The sequence below is a fragment of the Cryptomeria japonica genome, chromosome 8 (assembly GCF_030272615.1).
Source record: "Cryptomeria japonica chromosome 8, Sugi_1.0, whole genome shotgun sequence".
NCBI lineage: Eukaryota > Viridiplantae > Streptophyta > Pinopsida > Cupressales > Cupressaceae > Cryptomeria > Cryptomeria japonica.
Genome location: NC_081412.1, coordinates 278451220 through 278473827, shown reverse-complemented (window position 1 = coordinate 278473827; position 22608 = coordinate 278451220). Strand labels below are relative to the sequence as shown.

Genomic DNA, 22608 nt, shown 5'->3' with positions numbered 1-22608 from the left:
CACCATTAGGTTCTCCTTAGCCTTTTGCTTAACACTTTTTTCTTCACTCCCAAATTGTCTAATTTCTCATCCTACACAATATGAACATTCTTCTTTGTGTGACCATGATGTTATGGTGCATTTCTAAATTCAAATTCTCAATTATCTACTTGCTCACACCTAAATCAAGTTCCATTGAAGCCTTGTTGTAACCCCCTCTCTCCGTCTCTCCACCTTGGTTATAGTTTTGTGTTGAATATCCAGGTGACTGAGAGGGGGGTGAATCAGTCGATAACTTAAATTAATTTATTCAATTCATTTACATATCTGGAATAACCATCAGAATTAATTAAAGCAGATATAACATGAAAACACATACACATCACACATCACATTATGAACACCAGATATGACGTGGAAAATCCAAGAAGGGAAAAACCACGGAGAATGTTAGTTCTCGATACAAAACACCAATTAAGGTGACACCAGTTAAGGTGATTTTTACAAAGGGTGGCTCACCGCCAGAATTCTCACTATAGGAGGGCTCATTGCCTAGTAAAAAGCTCACTATGGAAGAAAGAAAGAAAGAAAGAAAGAAAGAAAGAAAGAAAGAAAGAAAGAAAGAAAGAGAGAGAGAGAAAGAAAGAAAGAAAGAAAGAAAGAAAGAAAGGCAATCCACCATTGTAACACACACTACAAAAGTCGGACTGAATCCAATGCCTTAGCACCAACACACTTCACACAATATCAATAATCAAATCCTTCCTTCTCACTCTCACATATCTTCAATAATAATATTGCTTTTTCATGCTAACATAATCAAATCATCCTCATATAAATACTATCTTTCGAGAAGCATAATCTTCCAAGTCAACCAAGACAGAGATCTAAAATAGGTCAATACTAAACATTCTGGTGGTGGGAAGGAATGAGAAGTAGACCATACCACAACACACATCAACGGTCAGATCAACATATTACATCAATTACAAATTCTAGACCTGAATCATGACTCACATGCTACACTAATTTTGCTACACATCCTCAAATTTGGGACTTAATCCGAACCCAAAAACTATTGCCCAATACAACAAAAATAAGAATAGAACTAAGATATACATGAATATAATCAATCAACACCATATTTGATGAATAGAAATATTCGGATCACCATCAACTCAACTAATCCATACATAAACACATCTTCCGAAGAACCAAAGATTCTGAGGACACATCTTCCAAATCACCAACACCAAGAACACATGTTGACACTAATGGCAACCATTATGTTGACATCACTAACAACCAATCATAATCATCAACTTCACATTTGCAACATGTTGTTCTCTATTCAATCTTCATATGACCCCACTTGTTTCTATGTCATCATTGCATCTATATACTTTCCTCCCACCACCTTTCTTTGCATTTTTTTTTCCCAATGCCTCTATTATGTGTTCTAAGTTGTATAAAATACAACTTCTCCTCACCCTTGAGTGTTAGCTAGTAGGACATATAATGAATAAATTATTAGCAAACATAATGTCACCATCCATATGACCATTGTAGATGTATAGTATGACAAACTCTTTCATATATTCCTTCATAATTATCTCACTTTTTTGGAGTTTTTTTAAACAAATTCAACATGTAGCTGTTTAGCATGAATTCTCCCTTGAGTTTATCCATCATGTAATCTCATTATGAGATGTTGCTTGCTCCTGTGCACTTGACGTTTTCAACTAGAGTCCCAACACAAAGCAATATGCCCTCTTAAATTTGTGGTGGCATATTTTACTGTTTAGTTCCTTGATTGTTTCAAACTCAAAGTATATCTCCTAATCAATGACCAAGTCCACCAACTCTTTTGGATCTGAGCTTCATAAATAGCTTGAGAGTTCAAACCTTGAATTCCTCCTAGCTTTCATCATTGTTATCAGAGATCTTTCTTTCACAACAATGTTCTACTCAACAACTCTATATTAATGACACAATATATTGCATAGCTATCATCCCTCTCATCATCACTAATATATTTTATTCCTCAAGATTGAATTTAGCTCAACACATCACTTGGGTCAACTATATGAGTCACCAAATTGTTTATTACACCTCATATTCTTACTTTATAAACTATCATCACTATTTCACCCATGATGCAACAAGGAGGTCTCATGAACTCACCTTTATGACTTCAAGCACTTGCTATTAAACTAATTACTACAACAATAAAATATAAGTCACCTGAAGCACTTGCTATTAAACTAATTACTACAACAATAAAATATTGGTCACCTGAGCAGTTGCTATTACTACAATAATAAAATATAGGTCACCTGAATATATAATGATTGGGTGTGCATAGCAACATGATAGAAGGAGAACGATAATGAAGATCAATAAAGAAAATTATATATTCAAAATAGCAAACGTTAAATCATTACAAAGGTTCACTAAAATGTGAAACTTGTCAACAAAACAAAAAAATATATATATTTCCCGAAACATAAACAAATATTTGTATGTGATATAAGACTCACCAACCACCAAAAGATGCTCTCCACCATCATTTAATATTTTATAATTTTATAAATCTAAGGAATGGTCCTAAGCATAAGTTAAAAACCCGGGCACGTCTTTATTTTCCTTTTCAACAACAATCAAGTAAAGGGCCCCACCATTGTTCCACCTAGCTGTATTGGTCTCCAGGTGTTGCTGACGTAATCATATCTGATGGTGACAAATTAAAATGAATTCTTTACAAAGTAAAGACAAGTACCAACCTATCTCACCAACCCCCACTTTGACCCGGCCCTTATTCAAAACATCTCAATAGTCACAAAAGAGTGTTTAACTAAATTTTAGTTTAAATTTAAGGGTGCCTAGGGAAGACCATGTTCTAATATTCGTTTATTTTTAGTATTTTTGGATTATAATTGGTTTATTTGTGCATTCTTATTGGTATCTGTAGCACACGATTATTGGGGCATTTGTGCATAAGTATTGACAATTTAAGTAGATGGTTATTGGGTCATTTTTAAGCAGGCATTGGACAACACTTTGAAATGTGTACTTTTTGACCCTTGTGTGCATAGTGAATCCCACAATGTGCATTGTTGCTACCTAGAAGCCAAAATAATAGTTATAAGCAGTTAAGTTGCATGCTGAGACAACAACAAAAAAATCGTCAAAATCCGATGTACCATTTAAAATCTTGGGTGTGCGAAGTTAGCTATAATGATTACTGGTATGCTTCCCCTACACCATTTGATTTTTTTATTTTTTATTTGGAGGATAAGAAGATTGATAGAAAGGTCAATGAAATATAACAGTAGTGTTTATTTGATAATATGGAAGTCATCTATTTATTTATTTTATGATAAACCATCTAAATAAAATTGTCTTTGCTCCTCCCTCCAAGAATCAAATCTATCCAAGTTAATATATACTTATAATTTAAATAATTGAAGATTGCATAGAAGTGGCAAAATGTTGAATGTGTTCGGCAATATGAAGGTGGCAATGTTTTTAGTTATGTTGGTTCTCAACCCCTCTTCATAATTTTGAGGTGGGGAGTTAGGATTAAGGGGATAGACGTTGAAATGGGGATGGCAGATTTTATAATGGGAGGATTTAAAGTGGTGATTTTTCTAAGATATCATTAAGTTCATAAAATCATATATTTTTATTTGATTCATAATATCAATTACAATTATCAAAAAAAAAAAAAAAAAATAGATACATTTTTCTTATATGAATACATTTTACAAATTTAAAAACATGTTCCTAACAATGTATACTTCCACTCACTAGATTTTTAACCAAAAATATAAAAAATTATGGAATGTCATGTATTTTTCAAGTGGTAACACTATTTGATGTTAACACTTCTGGATATATGGTAAGTATTTAGTTTTTGTAAAGGTAACCTAGTATATGATAATTTACTCTAAACACTTTCGTATTGAATTGTTTTAAATTTATATAGAATCAATTTAGCTTGTATTATCTTACTTTACATCTTGTTCCTAAACTTGTAGAGATGTGCTTAAAAAATATTAAATTATATGCATCATTAGCTTCAAGTCTCTCACACACACACGTGTGTGTTAAATTTTGATATCTACTATCAATTGTTAGATCAATTTTAATCTTTGAATATTAAAAAAATGGATACCAATATGTTTACATAAATCTATAAATCAAATCAATTCAACTAATATATCAAAATTGAAATTGATATACGAAAATTTATATTAATGGATATTAGAATTAGATTGACATCAAAATATTATGAATTATATATCAATTCAATTGAATTAATATCAAAATTTAAATTTATATGAAAATTGAGGATGGATATCAAAATTAAATTTTATATGAAAATTGATGATGGATATCAAACTTGAAATTGATATGAAAATTGATTTAATCAATTCTATATTAAAATTGATATCAATTCTATATTAAAATTGATATCAATTCAATTGATAATATTGGTAACAAAATAAACTTATAATCATGGATTTATATCAATTCAATTGAATTGGTCTATATCAAGCTTAGAAATTGGTACATGAAAATTATTATTAATGTATATCAAAATTGAAATTGATATCAAATTTTATATTAATTCAATTAATCATAATGTCAACACCTAAATTTGTCCATACTTGACAACACTTAGACCTTATCCCATTTCAGCCAATTAAATAAATATTTATTATTTATTTAATTAATCATTTATCTTTACCCCTCAGCCTTAATTAAATGAATTTATATTTATTTAATTGTGTTTGACCTTCACCTTTATCCTTCACCATTAATTAAATAAATTTACATTTATTTAATTAAATTTAAGCCTTATCCCACATACCCTCTAATTAAATCAATTAATTAATACATAACTGGTTGATTTAGGCTAATTAACTCACATTACCATTTTCCTTATTATTTAAAACCACGTCACCCTTAATCCTTGCCCACTCAATCCTAGCCCTTGAAACCATCTACATAAATCAAGATCTAAAGCTGTCATCATGTGACAAGTGTCCCTACCCCCATCTTGCTCATACATGTGTGAGCATGAAAGGTCACATCATAGCCACCATACCTCTTGCGTGTGGCATACACATGTCACTTTCACAAGTCAACCTATCTCTTACACATGTCATAGACATGTCTCTTTCATGAGCATTCCCATGTGTTATCACACGTGTGAGCTCACTTAGCCCTTACACATCAATTCTCCTTGTGACACTTGTCACGAGGTTAAGCCTCCAATCTAGGACCACATTCCCATCCAATCCTAACCATCTATTTGATATTGAATCTTGGCCATTATTTTTCTCGTGAAAAATATATAAATTGACGCCTCTTCTCTCATTTTCACCATCTTTTCATATGCTATCCTTATGTTGTCCATTTTATCACTCAATCACTTTCACAACACTTTCATGTTGTTGGATCTTTTGAGCAACCACGTCTCTTCCATCAACATATCAACATATTTATCATTTTGAGGTTTGCATATGTTTGTTTGAATAGGCTAAGTTTATATGTGTATTTTGTTTAATGCATTTGCATGCATTCACATATTAATATCAAACTATTTATATGCAAAAAACAATCAAAAAAGAAAAAAGAGAGAAATTTGGGAAAATAGCTATAAAGGTGAAAAGCCAAAAGCAACAAAGGGGTAGAGAGTTAAAACAAAAATGACGATTATGGGAAGGCTTGGGATATAGATGAGAAAGGATGAGAGGAAGTAATTGTATGCAGTTGACCTTGCTCTTGCATGAAGGGATGATTCTCATGGTGGGTCATGGAGTTATAGATTCATGGCAGTTGATAGTAGCCAAGCTTTGTGTCAATTATTGGAAGCAACTCAATATGGTTTTGCACAAAATAGGTGGGTAAAATCTTAGGTAATAGAAAAAAATTATTGTTATTCAACATCAATCTAAAGGTAAACTTAGACATTCTTTATCATAATTGTTGTTTATCTTAAGAACAATCTATTTTGACTATTTGTGTACTCTCAACTTCCACTTGTTTTAGAGAGCCATAGTGATGGAACTCCTTGTCCTTGTGACCTATACCCTCTTTTTATTTTTGTTGGATGTGTTGTATTCAATTTTAGTATGAGATGAGTATATTTTTGTATTGATGTGTGTACATTTGAATTGTGTTGATGGAACCCATTTAAAATACTTCGGTTGGTTTTGTGATAGTAGTGAGTATTCTTAGCACAATTCATGTGTATGAGATATTTTTTCATTAAACCCAACTCACCTTGTTTGATGACTTCTTGATTGCTTTATCGATCAAGTTTCTAGCCTAAAGGGGTGTGGATTAGGCTCCCACATGGTTGGGTTGTAGACTCTCATGATTGTGGTTAATTAGATCCTTGATGTCTACTTAGATCTTTGGTGGTGCTTTAGATAACATGTAAAATGTCTTCACCATTCTGTTTAGTGTGGAGCCTGATCAGTCTCCAAGTGGGAGATTGTTGAAATGTGGCGACTGATCGGCAAAGTACTGTACACTCAGCACGTATCCTTGTCGAGGTCTGGGCCGGGTCGGGCCCCGGGCGGGGGTTTGGTGGCGGCAGCCCCCAAAGCGGGCGAAGCCCGCTGCGGGGGTTTGGGGGCGGCAACCCCCAAAGCCTTTGGAATGAGAAGTCACAAGGGAAGTCAAAGAAAGGATGTTCTCAATCTAGAGGAAAGAAAGATTGCTGGTATTGCGGAAAGCCTAGTCATCTAAAGAAAGACTGTTGGTCTCGGAAAAACAAAGGAGACAAAAATGAAAATGACAATAAGGAAGCTAATATTGCAAGTGATACTTTACAAGTGCTTTAATCTTATGTTTGGATAATGTTAATGATTCCTGTGTAATAGATTCTGGGGCTTCATTTCATGCTACACCCCATAGAAAATATTTTCTAGATTATGTTCAAGGTGATTTTGGACAGGTATATTTGGGTGATGATGAGTCCTATCAAATTGTTGGAAAAGGAAAGATAAAGATCAAGTTGCAGAATGGAAATGACTGGTTTCTGCAAGAGGTAAGACATGTTCCTAACTTAAGAAGAAATTTAATTTCTGCAGGGCAACTAGGTAGTGAAGGTTGCATAGTTACCTTCTCAGACAGTATCTGGAAGGTCACTAAAGGATCATTAGTAGTAGCTAAAGGTACGAAGGTAGGCACATTATATCTGTATACTGGTAACACTTACTCTACCCTAGCTGCTACAGGTAAAGTTACTACAGGGACAACAACAATAGATGTTGCAAGAACAAATTCGATAATGTGGCACCATAGGCTTGGGCACATGAGTGAGAAAGGGCTGAAAATCCTTCACTCCAAAAATCTATTGCCAAGACTAAAGAAGGTTGATTTAGAGTTCTGTGAAAACTGTGTTTATGGTAAACAGAAAAGAGTCAGATTTCTCAAGGTTGGGAAAGAGAAGAAGAGTGAGAAGTTAGAGCTTGTGCATTCATATGTATGGGTACCGACTCAGGTATCATCTCTTGGTGGCTCTTGTTATTATGTTATTTTTATTGATGACTCAACCAGAAAAACATGGGTATATTTCCTAAAACAAAAATCGGATGTTTTTGAAACTTTTAAGAAATGGAAGGCTTTGATTGAGAATGAGACAGGAAAAAGGTTGAAGTGTCTCAGATCGGATAATGGAGGTGAGTATTACAGCAAGGCATTTGAAGATTATTGCTCCTTAAATGGGATTCGAAAGCAGAAGACAATTCCAGGAACTCCGCAGGAAAATGGTGTGTCAAAGAGAATGAATAGGACTATCATGGAACGCGCGAGGAGCATGAGATTGCATGCTAGATTGCCCTTACATTTTTGGGCAAATGTTGTACATACTGTTGTCTATTTGATAAATAGAGGACCTTCAACCCCTTTGGATGGTGGTATTCCAAAGGAGGCATGGACTGGTAAAAAGGTAAATTATTCTTTTCTGAAAACCTTTGGTTGTGAAGCTTTTGTCCATGTTGATAAAGAAAAAAGAACCAAGCTTGATGCTAAATCTCAGAAATGTACCTTCATTGGATATGGGATAGATGATTATGGCTACCAGATATGGGATTTTGAAAATAAGAAAATAACTAGAAGTAGAGATGTTATATTCAATGAAAAGGTTATGTATAAAGAACAGATGCAGGAAAAGAAGCATGAACAGGACAGGCAAGAATATGTGGTGTTGGATGAGATTCCTGAAAAATGAAATGCCACAGGTACCTGATGCTCAGCAACAACATAATGTCCCACAAACTCCTGCAAGTGTTAGATGTTCTACGAGGTCAAGTAGACCCCCTGAAAGATTTTCTCCTTCTTTGTATTCTATATTATTAACTGATTCTAGTGAACCAGAAGAATATGAAGAAGCAATGCAGGTGGATGCCAAACAACAGTGGGAGCTAGGCATGAAAGAGGAGATGGACTCCTTGATGAAAAATAAGACTTGGGACTTAGTCCCTTTACCTGCAGAAAAAAGAGCCTTGCCTACAAATGGGTTTATCGGCTGAAGGAGGAGGAAGGAGGTCAGAAAAGATATAAGGCCAGACTTGTGGTAAAAGGTTTTGCATAGAAAAAGGGTATAGATTATGATGAAATATTTTCTCCAGTTGTAAAAATGACTTCAATTAGAACTGTACTTAGTCTTGTGGCTGCAGATGATTTACATCTTGAACAATTAGATGTGAAAACAGCTTTTCTCCATGGAGATTTGAAAGACGAAATTTACATGTTGCAACCACTGGGATATGAGGTCAAAGGTAAGGAGAACTTGGTGTGTAGGTTGAAGAAAAGTTTGTATGGCCTAAAGCAAGCACCCCGACAATGGTATTTAAAATTTGATAGTTTCATGGCTGAACACGGTTATCATAGATGTCATTCTGATCATTGTGTATATTTTAAGAGATTGGATAATGGCAGTTATATTATCATGTTGCTTTATGTTGATGACATGCTTGTTGTTGGGTCTAACATGGAACACATAAATGATCTTAAACATAAATTAGCCAGGTCATTCGCTATGAAGGATTTGGGTGCAGCTAAGCAAATTTTGGGTATGAGGATTACACAGGACAGAAAAAATAGAACCTTGAATTTGTCCCAAAGTGAGTATATAAAGAAGGTGTTGAAAAGATTTAACATGCAGGATGCAAAAGCAGTTAGTACACCTTTGGCTAGTCATTTCAAATTAACTAAGGAGATGTGCCCAAAGGCACAGGAAGAGGTAAATAAAATGTCTAACATCCCGTATTCATCAGTTGTTGGCAGTCTGATGTATGCAATGGTATGCACAAGGCCAGATATTGCACATGCAGTGGGAGTTGTGAGCAGGTTTATGAGTAATTCAGGTATGGAACATTGGAATGCTGTGAAATGGATCCTTCTGTATTTGAAAGGAACCACTACGAAAGCATTATGTTTCAAAGGATCTAATGCTGCTCTAAGTGGATTTGTTGACTCTGATCTGGCAGGTGATATTGATTCACGGAGGAGCACTACAGGGTATGTTTTTACTATAGGGGGAACTGCAGTCTGTTGTATTTTTAGGCCGCAAAAGGTTGTTGCACTTTCAACCACTGAAGCTGAGTATGTTGTTGCTACAGAAGCCAGCAAGGAGATGATTTGGTTACAATGTTTTCTGGAGGAATTGGGTTAGACACAGGAGGATCGCCCATTGTATACTGATAGCCAGAGTGTCACTCATCTTGTGAAGAACTCTACTTTTCATTCAAGGACAAAGCACATTCAGCTCAGGTACCACTTCATCTGGACTGTTTTGGAGGAGGGTCAGTTATGGCTTGAGAAGATTCACACAAGCGAGAATCCTGCCGATATGTTCACGAAGGCAGTTCCACAGGAGAAGCTGATTTCTTCATTAGTTTTTGTTGGTCTTCTTGATTGATAATTGTGGAATTTATACCAGTTGAGTCCTAGTGTTTTATCCAGCGGATGTTGCATGTACAATGGTGTTGTGTAGTTTCAGTCTCCAAGTGGGAGATTGTTCGGTGTGGAGCCTGATCAGTCTCCAAGTGGGATATTGTTGAAATGTGGTGATTGATCAACAAAGTACTGTACACTCAACACGTATCCTTGCCAGGGTTTGGGGGCGGCAGCCCCCAAAGCGAGAGAAGCCCACTACGGGGGTTCGGGGGCGGTAGCCCCTAAGAATTTTTTTTTTTGTTGTTTTTTTGTTGATGAAAACCGACATTGTAATAAAACCCTAAAAAGGCCGACTTTGTTTGTTGCCCTAAAAATGCATGTTAGAAGCGGTTGGGATGCTTAAGGCATGGAAGGTTGATGTACTATTTTTGCTAGATAATAAGAAAGATTGGACGACTGTGTATGGTGGACGTAACCCATTCTGGATGAACCACATTAAATCTTTGTGTTATCTGTGTCATGTTTTATTTATTTATCTTTTGTATTTAAATCTGCATATAATTGTTAGTTCATATTTGCTTCGAATCTGCTTGAAACCCTAACACATTCTTGTGTAGTAGCTTTTCATCATTACATAATTGGAAGATTATTAATTCAGATTATAAGTAAGTTTTTTTGAAAAATTTTATCTCTTTTTTAATGATTCATGATTCATCCATGTTTGGGATGTGATTACCACCTTGTAATTTGATAATGATCATCATTTGAGTTGAAATTGCATCTTAATTTGAAATGAGAACCTCTTGTGTTGCAAAGTTCCAACTTTTAAGTTGTTTATGAATAATTGTAGTGACATGATGAAAAGTAAACTATTGATCATTTTTTTATTTTAATTGTAATGTTATGAATATGTATAATTTATTCTTATTTATTTTCACACTCAACTCTATTGATTATAAAGTTATGATTTATTAGTGAAGGAGAATACATGTGAAAGAACGTTGTAGATTTGTGAAAGAGAATGCATGTTGAAGAATGTTGCACTAGATTAGTCAAGGAGAATATATGTTGAATAATGTTATATCAAATTTGTAGCAAACCTTTCAAGGTGATCTAAAGTAGATTTGCAGTAGACCTTTCAAGGTGATCTATGGAAGATTTGTAGTAGACTTTTCAAGGTGATCTATGCAGATTTGTAGCAGATCTTTGAAGATAATCTAAGACATATTTGTAGCGTACTTTTCAAGGGGATCTCGGGTATATTTGTAGTATACCTTTCAAGGTGACGTAAAGCAAAATTTTTGCAACCCTATTAAGGTGATTTATTACAAATATAGGGTAGATTTTTAAGGAGAATTTTATTAAAAAAACTAAATTTATGTGTTAGAGGTTGGTGCCTCTCGATAGAAGAGATTGGTGTCTCTTCCTAGGTTGTTCCTCAATGATGGGGATTGGTGTCTCTAATGGGTCGATGCCTGCAAAGATAAGTGAGGATTGGTGTCTCTACTAGGTTGGTGCCTATGAAGTTTGTGAGAGAATTTTATATAAAAAAATCGTTTTGTTGTGGTTTTCTCCTAAATGATTTTCTGCACAAATATTTTGTTCTTCTTATGTTCTTAATTGTTGATGTTTTGCAATTGATATTATTATGGTTGTTAATTTGAAAAAGTAAAAGATTCTTACATTGATTCATCCCCCCTCTCAATATAAGTTTGTGCTCATCACCATCTAGCATACATAATGGGCTATAAACCTAGTGTTCTATGCCACCCCTTATCTATTTGCCAAATCCCACATATATCCATTAATTTGCATACATCCTTTGCATAAAATTGGATAGTGATACATTTCCTCTAAAATGGCCTACATCTCGTCTATGTCAAAGTGTCATCTAAGTCCATCACTATGTATTTCTTTAATGAGACTCTCCTTTATTGAACTTAGTGAAATCAACAATATTTACCTCTTAAATAAATATCACTTTTATGGTGTATTCTTTAAATGGGTCTCTTGTACTAACTTGGGGCTCTATGCATGTACACCATGCATCTACAAAATTTGGATGTGAGGCATACAAATCCTTCACAACCACCATGCACACTAGTTTATCTCACTTTAGACAATCTCATACTTAGGACATCTAAAATATTATTGGTTTTACCTATGTGACGCTTCAACATGAAAGAGTCATCTTAATTGTGCTCTACCCACATCATGTGCTTCTTATTAAGATTCACTTAACTATTGGGAAAATTTAGCACCTAGTGATGTATGTATAATGTAAACTCTCTTGGCTACAATCTATGTGTCCACTTGCACAAATATTCCACTATGATGTGTAATTCTTGGTTATATAAGAATCACTTTTCCTAGCCTCATTTAATTCATCATTAAAATATGCAATTGGTATACCCTCCTAAGAAAAAAACTCTTGGAAGTGGTATCTATCAACTCAAACCCTCCTTTGCACATGTTGTACATCAAGAGTGTGAAAATACCAATAAAATTCTTGATGAACTCTAATCTATAAGCTCACTAACTCATAGAAATTTCATCTTTTTCATGCTTCATGGATCTATCCACTCAATGATTTCACACACCTTATCTAGATCCATCTTCAATAATTATGAGGATATTACAAACACCATGCATGCAAGTTTCTTCCACATGAATGTACACATATTAATGTTTATGAGAAAGTTTTTTTTCTTAGTTGCATCAAAAACTACTACATGTGTGCACAATGCTTCGCTCTTGTCATAGTAAGCACCAAAATTTGATTATAATAGATGACCACAAACTTGCAAATAAATGACTATAAAACCCCATTCAAAATCATGAATATACTCAAGTCAGTTGTTATCCTAAATGGCATCACCATCTATTTGTACAAGTCTTCTTTGTTTGGATATGATATCCAATTCATATTCTTTATTGGATTTGATTTAACAATATATGATCTTGAGATATATATTACAAAATTATCATGAGTCACTTAAGAAAACCATTCATTCATCCACATGTATATACTTGATATTACAAAATTATCATGAGTCACTTAAGAAAACCATTCATTCATCCACATGTATATACTTGATAGTGGCCACATTTATCATTGTGCACATACTTCACCCCTATCCTTCTTAAACATAAGTACTATAGGGATTACATAAGGACTCAAACTCCTCCTTATTATAAAATTCTTCTACTTTCTTGTTCAACTTCACTCTCATGGTAGGGCTCATTATATGCAATGCCTTCTTTGGAGAACTATAACCTAAAATTAGATCCATGTTATGTGATATTTTGCACATCTATCTAGAATTCCTATTCCAACAATATCTGTAAATTCCTCAAGTAGAAAAAAGACATTTTTCTCTTTAGAGATATGTGGCTCCCTATGATCCTTCATGGAATTGACTAATAACACATAATAGTCCTACATGTCTTCCATCTCTTTGAGAAAATCCTTTGCTAACAACAACATGACCTTGCCCTCATTTGTGCATTCTTCCCCGTTATTCATGGGAGGTTATTCAAATTTCTTACTATCCTTTTTTATGTTGAAGGTTTTCTTATGCCCATCATGCATTGGGTGCCTACTATCTTTCTCAATAAAATATGGTGTGCATCCATCAATATCACAAAACACTATAACTTGTCCACATATTCACTAATGTGGAATTCAAATAGGCATTACTCTATTAGTTTGAGTTATCCCTTTTCAATCTAAGAAACCTTGTATGGGGTGGATGCATAACCTTTTTCAAGCCTATTTTTTTCACAGTCTATATGGATACTAGGTTGGTGCCACCTCCAACAACAATAAAATTGCAATATTTTTCCCTTTACTTGCACTTAGTTTTAAAGAGTCTCTCCCTCAACTATGATTCATTATCTCCATGTGTAAGCTTTAGTAGAACCTTGCTAGGTTCTCCTTAGCCTTTGGGTTCACACTTTCTACTTCACTCCCCAATGTGCCTCCTTTCTCATCTTGCACAACACATGAACATGCTTCTTCAAGTGTGACCATGATGCTACATATGGTGGATTTATATATTCAAATTCCTAGTGATCTACTTGTCCACGCCTAAAGAAATTGTTTACTGAAGCCTTTATTGCAACCTCTTGTGTTTTTCTCTCCATCTTAGCCTAAATTTTGCTCACCCAAGTCAAGCTTTGTATGACTCCACTTTTTTCTATGTCAGCTTTGCACACATAGGTTTTCCTTCCACTACTTTTCTTGGCCTTTCTTTCCTTACATTTGCTACTATAATATGGAATTATTTGTCTACAACACAACTTCACCTCGCCTTTGAGTGCTAGCTAATAAAACTCCTCTACTAAATAAATTATTAGCAAACAAACCTCATTCAAAATTGGGATGCACAAACCAATCATATACTTGGACATCATCTTTATCTCACATTTCACATGACCAATGCAGATGTATAATATATATAAATCCCATGTATTACTTCCTATTTATCTCCATTTTTTAGAGTTTTTTGAACAAATTCAACATGTAGTTGTTTAGCATAAACTCTCCCTTGAGTTTAGTCATCATATAATCTCACTATAAGATCTTCCTTGTTCCTTTGCACTTGACTTATTTAGCTAGAGTCCCACGAAAAAGCAACATGAATATTATTTTACTCTCTTTAGTTCCTTGATTGTTTCAAACTCAAAAAATTTATGTTGATCAATGGTTGAGTCCACCAACTCTTTTGGATTCAAGATTCATAATTAGGTTGGGAGGTAAACCTTGACTTTCTCCTTGCTTTCATCAAGGCTATCACAAATCTTTCTTTCACAACAATTTTCTCCTCAACATCTCTATATTAATGACACAATCCCTTGCATCACTATCATCCCTCTCATCATCCCTAATATATTTTATTGCTTGAGCTTGAATTGCTTTCAACACATCCCTTGAGTCTACAATGTGAGTCACTAAATCATTTATTGCATTTTTTTCCTACTTTATGAGCTATCATCATTATTTCACCCTGATGCAACACACACACTATCACCTTAATCAAAGAGATCTATGATGAGTTCACCTTTGTGACTTGCAGTACTCTCTTATACCAATTTTTGCAACAATAGAGTTTAGGTCACTTGAATAGACAATTATAAATTATGCATAACACACAATAAAAAGCAAAACAAAAAAGGAACAATGAAGGTCAAACAAGAAAATCACGTATTCAATAGAAAACTTTAAATAACTAGTAATTGCACCAAAAGGAGGTGCAATAAATACTAGGACAAAATGTATTCATGTTTAACCAAATTATTATATCCTTAAGGAATCACGTGGTCAACATTAAAATTTGATTTAAAATAGTTGACATATTTTAAATGCACCAAATTTTCAAGATTAAAATTAAAACATGTAGATTCAATGTTGACCATATGTTTCCTTATAATAAATATATCAATTAATGATTAATTAAATTGTATGCTTATTAAATATATCATATAATTATTTCTAATAATTACTTGAATAAAAAATACACCCAAAACATATATCTCTATAAATTTGCATTCTTAATAAAGAAGCTTCATTTGTATTTCTAGGAAGCTTTGATTTGTGGATAATAGATGATCAACTAAGAAACATAATTTATATAAAAGATTAAATATTAAATATAATTTAAATTAAAATAATAAAAATTAAGTTTAACACAATTTAAAAGAGTTGTAAACATACAATTTATTAAAACAAGAAAATATTTTTAATAAATATGCAAATAATTTAAAAATAATATTAATATTTTTATGATATTAACATTCATTATAAAAACAAATACAATTTAAATTAAAATTTTAAAAAAAAAATTATTAGATATAAAAAAATTAAATGTAAATTTTTAATTATAGTAAAAAAAAAATTATAAAGACTAATTAAAGCCATGGCAAATGACTTACCTCAAGCTTCTCCAAAAAATTGTGTTGTGTTGATAACGATGCTCTGTAAGAAAATATTGCAAAACTTATAAGAACATAATTTTTTTAAATGTAATGAACCAAAACTAATCTATCTACAACAACTTCAATATATTCATGATAAATGAATAGTAGACCTAAGGGTTGATCTTGAACAATAATTTTGCAACAATTAGCAAAAATATTGGTTCCAAGTGAATATTTGTTCAAAATGAGGTGAAGGATGTTTCAATTCAATAAATAAAAAAATCAAATCAACAGAGTTTTATCTTGAGAGCTAATTATTGCATTAGAATTAAAAACTTGTTTGATTATTTTCTGAAAATATTTAATTATTTAAATGTTTGTTTTTTTTCAATTTCATAGTGGTGTTGTATGTTTATCTATATGAAAAAAATAGAATGTATTAAAATTGTTTCAAGCGAGAATGGAATGTTTCATTTTTTTAGAAATATTTTATTGTTTTGTCTTTTATATTTCATATAAGTGTTGTATGTTTATCTATGCAAAAAAATAGAAAGTACTAAAATTGTTTCATGTGTGAATAAAATGTTTCATTTTTGCGAGCTTTCAAAATAAAATAAAAATTGAATGTAAATAGATTTTTTCTAGACGTGAGAAAATGATCAAATTTTTTTCAAACTTTTTTTTGGTTTGAGAAATTATTCAAAATCTTGTAAGAAATACTTGATTCTGGGGAGCAATGCCCACACTAAATAGCCTATTAGCTAATTACAAAGGGCCATTAATATGGGAAACTCATCACCACTATGCTACTCCAACCCTTAAAATAATATATGTTGAAAATATGATGCAATCTAATGCTTAAGCTCTACACATAATTCAATTGACTAGTTATCAATTCTTGGGAGACCAACCTTTTAAGATTGTTATACATCCAAAATGCATATTGAAATTATGACACAATCCAATACTTAAGTTGTACACGATCCAATTGACTAGTCCTTAATCCTTAGAAGACCAACCTTTTTAAGAAAAAATAGGGTTAATCAATTCTAGTACACTCCAATCTAGAGGAATGATGAAAATCATCATATCACAAATAGATGCCCAAAAGAAAATTTGATCTAAAAATAAAAGGTGTAGTTTGCAAATAAAGCATTCAAACCATTCTAACAAATTCAAAGCTAAGACTTCCTTAACTTTTCAAAATTGACAAAACCATAGTAAAAAGAAATCCTTGTTATTTGAAAGAAATTGCCACAACATTTTGATATATTTTTAAAGATTAGTTGACTTGCCAAATCATATGCTAGAATAAACAATGTGGAACAAAATCTTAGTACATGTAGTTGGACATATTATCCAAGTTGCATAAAAGCTAGATTAAATTAAAGTTAGTTCCATTTTCTTTGAAAGGGGAGTTTGCACTCAAGTTTAGATATGCTCAAACTAACCTATTGGATCTACACGAGGCAAATATTTACAAAGAGGGTGGGTGTGTGGGGCATTGAGAACCGCCCAACTAAAAGAAAGCCCTCTATGCATAAAAACAAGCCAACAAAACAGAAACAATAAGCGCTTATACAAATTATATCAACAAAAATATTTTTTAAAAAAATGTTTAGGTGATACAAGACTCTTACCAACCCCCAAAAGATGCACTCCACCAATATTTGATATTTAATATGAGAAACTCATCACCACTATGCTACTCCAACCCTTAGAAAAATATATGTTGAAAATATGATGTAATCCAATGCTTAATTTCTACACATAATCCAATTCACTACTTCTTAATTCTTGGGAGACCAACCCCTTAAGATAGCTATACATCCAAAACATATGTTGAAATTATGATACAATCATATACTTAAACTCTACACAATCCATAGACTAGTTCTAATCCTTAAGAGAACAACCCTTTTAAAGATAAAATACCGTTGCCTAACAAATCCAATCTCGGGGAAAGGAACCAGTAGTTGTGCACCCTAATTTCGCGTTTCTCAAAATCCTACTTGGAAATTTCAAATCACTCCGATTTTTGTATAGCAGCTTACTTGGCAAGTCCCCTACTTATAACTAAGGTTTCAGGGCCACATCATCAAATATGATGCCACATCAGCATGCTTTTTGCCAATGTCCAAAACAGCCCCCAAAAAAAGTGAGACCAATAGGCATGCAAAAGAGACCCCAATAGTTGTGCAGCTGATCTGGCATCACCTGATTGGTTACTTTTTATAATATTAGTACATTTCTTAACAACTATTGGTACATTTCCTAACAACTATTGGTACATTTCCCAATAAAAATTGGTATTTTTTGTTTCAAACAATACGTTTTATCTGTTCAATTTTTGGAACAAGAGGTATCAACAACCCTCACAACAATTGGCACAATAGTTGGCACATGCTCAACTACTGGGTCCTTCCCCTACCCCAATCTAAAAGAATGATTAAGGTCAAGAAAAATTGACTTAAAAAATAATGTAGTTTGCAAATAAAGCATTCAAACCATTCTAACAAATTCAAAGCTAAGACTTCCTTAACATTTCAAAATTGACAAGACTGTCATAAAAAGCAATCCTTGTTATTTGAAAGAAATTGACTTTGATATATTCTTAAAGATTAGTTGACTTCCAAATTCTAGAATAAACTTTGCAAATCCTAGAATAAACTATGTGGAACAAAATATTGGTACATGGAGTTGCACACATTATCCAAGTTGCATAAAAGCTAGATTAAATTAAAGTTAATGCAATTTTCTTTAAAAGAAGAGCTTGCACTCAAGTTTAGATATGCTCAAACTAACCTATTGGATTTACATGAGGCAAAAATGTGCAAAGAGGTTGGATGTGTGGGACATTCCGAACCACCCAACTAAAAGAAAGCCCTCTATGCATTATAAACAAGCCAACAAAACAAAAACAAATTATATGAACCAAAATTTATTAAAAAAAAAAAAGTGATACAAGACTCTTACCAACCCCCAAAAGATGCACACCACCATCATTTAATATTTTTTAATTGTGTCCCTTAATAATAAATCTAAGGAGTCGTCCTAAGCATAAATTAAAAAACCGGGCACGTCTTTTTTTGACCTTTCCAAAAAGCCTTCAAGTAAGAAAGGGCCCCACCATTATTCTACTCTCCAGGTGTTGGCTCACATACGTACTTATCTCAACGTGACTTATTAAATGAATTCTATACAAACATTTCACCAACCCTTCACCTGCCCGTGACTCAATAAAACCAAAAGTACAGAGCCGCCGTTAACAGCCATTTTAGAGGTTGCACATAAAAGCAGAAAACACAGAGCCGCCATTAAAGGCATTTGAGAGGTTGCAGATAAAAGCAGAAAACACGGAGCCGCCATTAAGGCGTTTAAGAAGTTGTATTAATGTAAATCTCTCTCATCATTATTATTGTGAAGCTCATAATTACAAGTTCTTAGGGAAACTCCCCGTGGAGGATTGCACAGCCTTGTCTGTGGAGAAATCGATGCAAGGCAAGTAATATTAAAAAATACCAGCATTACTTAAATAGATTAATAAAATACACAAATTTATGTGTGCTGCGAGTAGATTGGTTATACACTGTATATTGTGTATGATGATGCTTCTCCGAGGGAAAGAGTGTGGAAAGATTAGGCTGCTGCAAGTCTGGCTCTCAAATCCTTTCTCAAGATCTTACCAGAGGGAGCTTTGGGAATGGAATCCACGAAATAAACCTTGTGTATCCTCTTGTAGTAGATCACTTGTTTCGCAATGTAATCTTTGATTTCTTGCTCGCTGATTTCCGCTCCCTCGGATTTTACTACAAATGCCACCGGAACCTCCCCTGCAGCTTCGTTCTTCTGACTGCAGAAACAAATCAGATTATTACATCAGTAAAGATTTGATCAATTTTGTTCATTCTGCGACAAAGATTTGTATATAATTCACGCCATGGCCAAAGATCACTTACGGCACCACTGCGGCGTCCCCAATTGACGTATGGTTTACCAGAAGCGCTTCCAGCTCAGCAGGCGCGACCTGTATTAAAAAAGCACGCTTCTTAGAGATGTCGTACAAGTCAGACAAAGGAATTTTTCTAAAAGTTGCGCTTGTGCTTTCGTGCTGTATTGTACTATGGCGAATCAGATGAGTAATTTAGAATGGAGAATTACAGGACGCAAAGATTATGAATTGTTTTTAGGTTTGATTATCATGTTTCGAATTAAATTTTACGATCCATCAATTTGACGATAAATCATAAAACTTGATCCAAAATGTGGAGGGAAAAATGTCAGGTAGATTTTATGAATGTTTCCTATCAAATTTCATGATCATAGAAGAAATTTTGAAAATCTTGTCTACAAGATTACAAATTTTTCGGATCAAATGTTTTATGATCCATCAAGAATCATAAAGCTTGAAAATTGTGCCTACAAGATTATTACTTGTTGATTTATGGGCCCCTGAAGTAACAGTTTATTTATGGAGGAAGTAACCAATCTCAATCTTGTTTTGCACTGAGGGAACAAAATAAGTAAACTGGATTATCCAATAGAGGAATCCAATGATTCTGAAAAGTTTAGATGCTTGGCTTTTACGTAAGGGTGGATACTTAGACCAGTCAATGTAAACCACCTAAAAATCTGTACAATAGATGGATTTTGAAGCGCATAAAAAAATCTACAGTTAAATCCTGAAAATCACCACATTCATAAGTTTCAGAGTCATTTATACCTGAAAGCCTTTATATTTGATAAGCTCTTTCACTCTGTCCACGATGAAGATTTCTTCATCGTCATCAATGTAGCCAACGTCACCGGTGTGCAACCACCCTTCTTTGTCGATGGTTTGGGCCGTGGCCTCCGGGTCGTTCAGATACCCTAAAACAGAACAAAAAAACGAAATCCACAGATTAAAAAACGAAATAATGCCGATGGTTATTGGAAAGATCAAAAGAAAAACGTGAACATGCCGATGGTTTATTGGGAAGATCAAAAGAAGAATTGGAAATTTTAAAGTTTATTTATTGATTGTCGGTACTGGGGAATGGTGACCGAGATCAGGACCTACCTTTCATAATTTCAGGTCCACGAATGCAAATTTCACCGGGTTTGTTGTGAGGCAGAGAAACTCCAGTCTCTGTATCAATGATCTTAATTTGGGCGTTCCGAACGACGGTTCCGCAGGAACCAGACTTCACAGGGAAGGGCTCCTTAGCAAATGCAAGATTCATGGCCAAAACAGGACCTGCTTCCGTCATGCCATATCCCTGAAACCAATTCCAAATACAAAACCGTCAGCTTAAAGATCACAACACAAAGCTCTGGTTCGAGAAGAATGTGGGGAGAAATTCCAAATTAGGGCAAACAAATTCGGACCTGGCCAGACTTAGCTCCAGGGAAGCGCGCTCGAACGGCATCTTCCAGGTCCTTCCCGAGGGGCGCTCCACCGGACATGATCAAGCGGATGGAAGAAATGTCATAGTTGGCGACGACTGGGTTTTTGGTGATTTCCAGAACAATGGGAGGAGCAAAAGGGGCCACAGTGACCTTGTACCTTTGGATGAACTCAAGCAACGACACAATGTTAAATTTCTGCATGATCAGAATGGCAGCGCCCACCCGGAGCGCACAAAGGAGCACCGAATTGAGGGAATAGATATGAAACAGGGGAAGCACACAGAGGATGACATCCTCGGAATGGAAATACAGATTGGGATTTTCCCCATCGACCTGCTGAGCAACGCTGGAAACCAGGCCCTTGTGTGTGAGCATAACGCCCTTAGGGAGACCAGTGGTGCCCGAGGAGTAAGGCAAAGCAACGACATCATCAGGGTGAATGTCCACAGAAGGGCATTCGCTCTCATCCGCCTCAGTCAGAACAGAAATCGGGAGGCAACCTTCAGGTGGGCTATCAATGGTGATGACAGTTAAATCGCAGTCCTCCTTGCTCAAATCACCCAGTTTGCCCACATAGGCCGCCTGGGTAACAATGATTCGAGCCGCAGAGGCCTTCACCTGCTTGGCGATCTCACCAGGGGTATAAAAGGGATTTGCAGTAGTCGCAACAGCACCTCTAATGGAAGCCCCCAAGAACACAAATGCAAATTCCACACAATTCGGGAGCAGCAGCATCACAACTTCTCCTTTCCCCAGCCCCAATTTGGCCAAACCGGCAGCTGCCTTGCGCGAAATCAATTCCACCTCGGCATAGCTGTAAACTTTCCCGGTCACCCCATCGATTATGCACGGCCTCTCTGCAAATTCTGCTAGTTGCTCGAAGCAATACGTGTGCAGAGGAAGATGGTTCGATATCTCAATGTCTGGAAGTTTCGATCTGAACAAGAACTCTCGATTTTCCACTCTGTTTTCCGGTTTCCCATTACTGACGACTGGCAGAGGTGCGACACAAGCCATGGCAGTAATTGATCTTTACCCAAGTCAGGCTCTACAAAGAAGAATACGGATAGATTTTTCCTACCGTCCACTTCCCACAATCAATTATGAATGGCAAGAGGAGGCTATTGAATAGCAGGACAGTGTGTCGTTTTTATAATGAATTGTTGGTCCAAAACTCGAGCTAAAAGCGGTCCAGGTCGCCTGTAAATCTTGGTGAGGGCCCAACTAACCACCAACCCCATTGAGGAATTGAATAGTAATATAATGAGTGGGCATGGCATTGTAAATCCATACTCCAGAGAGGGTGTGGGACCGCCACCTACTCCCCTGAGCTTTGACGGGTACTCCACATTTGAGATTTCAACCTCATATACGCGTTAAGGTCTGCATCGTTACCTACCA

At 34.7% G+C, this 22608-nt stretch overlaps 1 protein-coding gene across 1 annotated transcript; it reads right to left on the bottom strand.

Moving 5' to 3' along the window:
• Positions 1 to 19204: 19204 nt before the first annotated feature.
• Positions 19205 to 22367, bottom strand: LOC131070579 (4-coumarate--CoA ligase). Its single transcript, XM_058006160.2, has 5 exons — positions 21187 to 22367; positions 20879 to 21077; positions 20543 to 20688; positions 19779 to 19846; positions 19205 to 19672 (listed from the first exon to the last, which is right to left on the bottom strand). The coding sequence occupies exons 1-5, from the start codon at positions 22222 to 22224 to the stop codon at positions 19459 to 19461; spliced, it is 1665 nt and encodes a 554-aa protein (XP_057862143.2). The 5' UTR covers positions 22225 to 22367; the 3' UTR covers positions 19205 to 19458.
• Positions 22368 to 22608: the final 241 nt, after the last annotated feature.

Bases quoted from the DNA above. Each gene is read 5' to 3' on its own strand.
- LOC131070579 (XM_058006160.2), bottom strand. From the start codon at position 22,224: ATGGCTTGTGTCGCACCTCTGCCAGTCGTCAGTAATGGGAAACCGGAA. The intron at 21,078-21,186 runs GTCCGAATTTGT...AATTGGTTTCAG, and splicing joins CTGGAGCTAAGTCTGGCCAG to GGATATGGCATGACGGAAGC. The intron at 19,847-20,542 runs GTATAAATGACT...TTTTTAATACAG, and splicing joins TCAAATATAAAGGCTTTCAG to GTCGCGCCTGCTGAGCTGGA.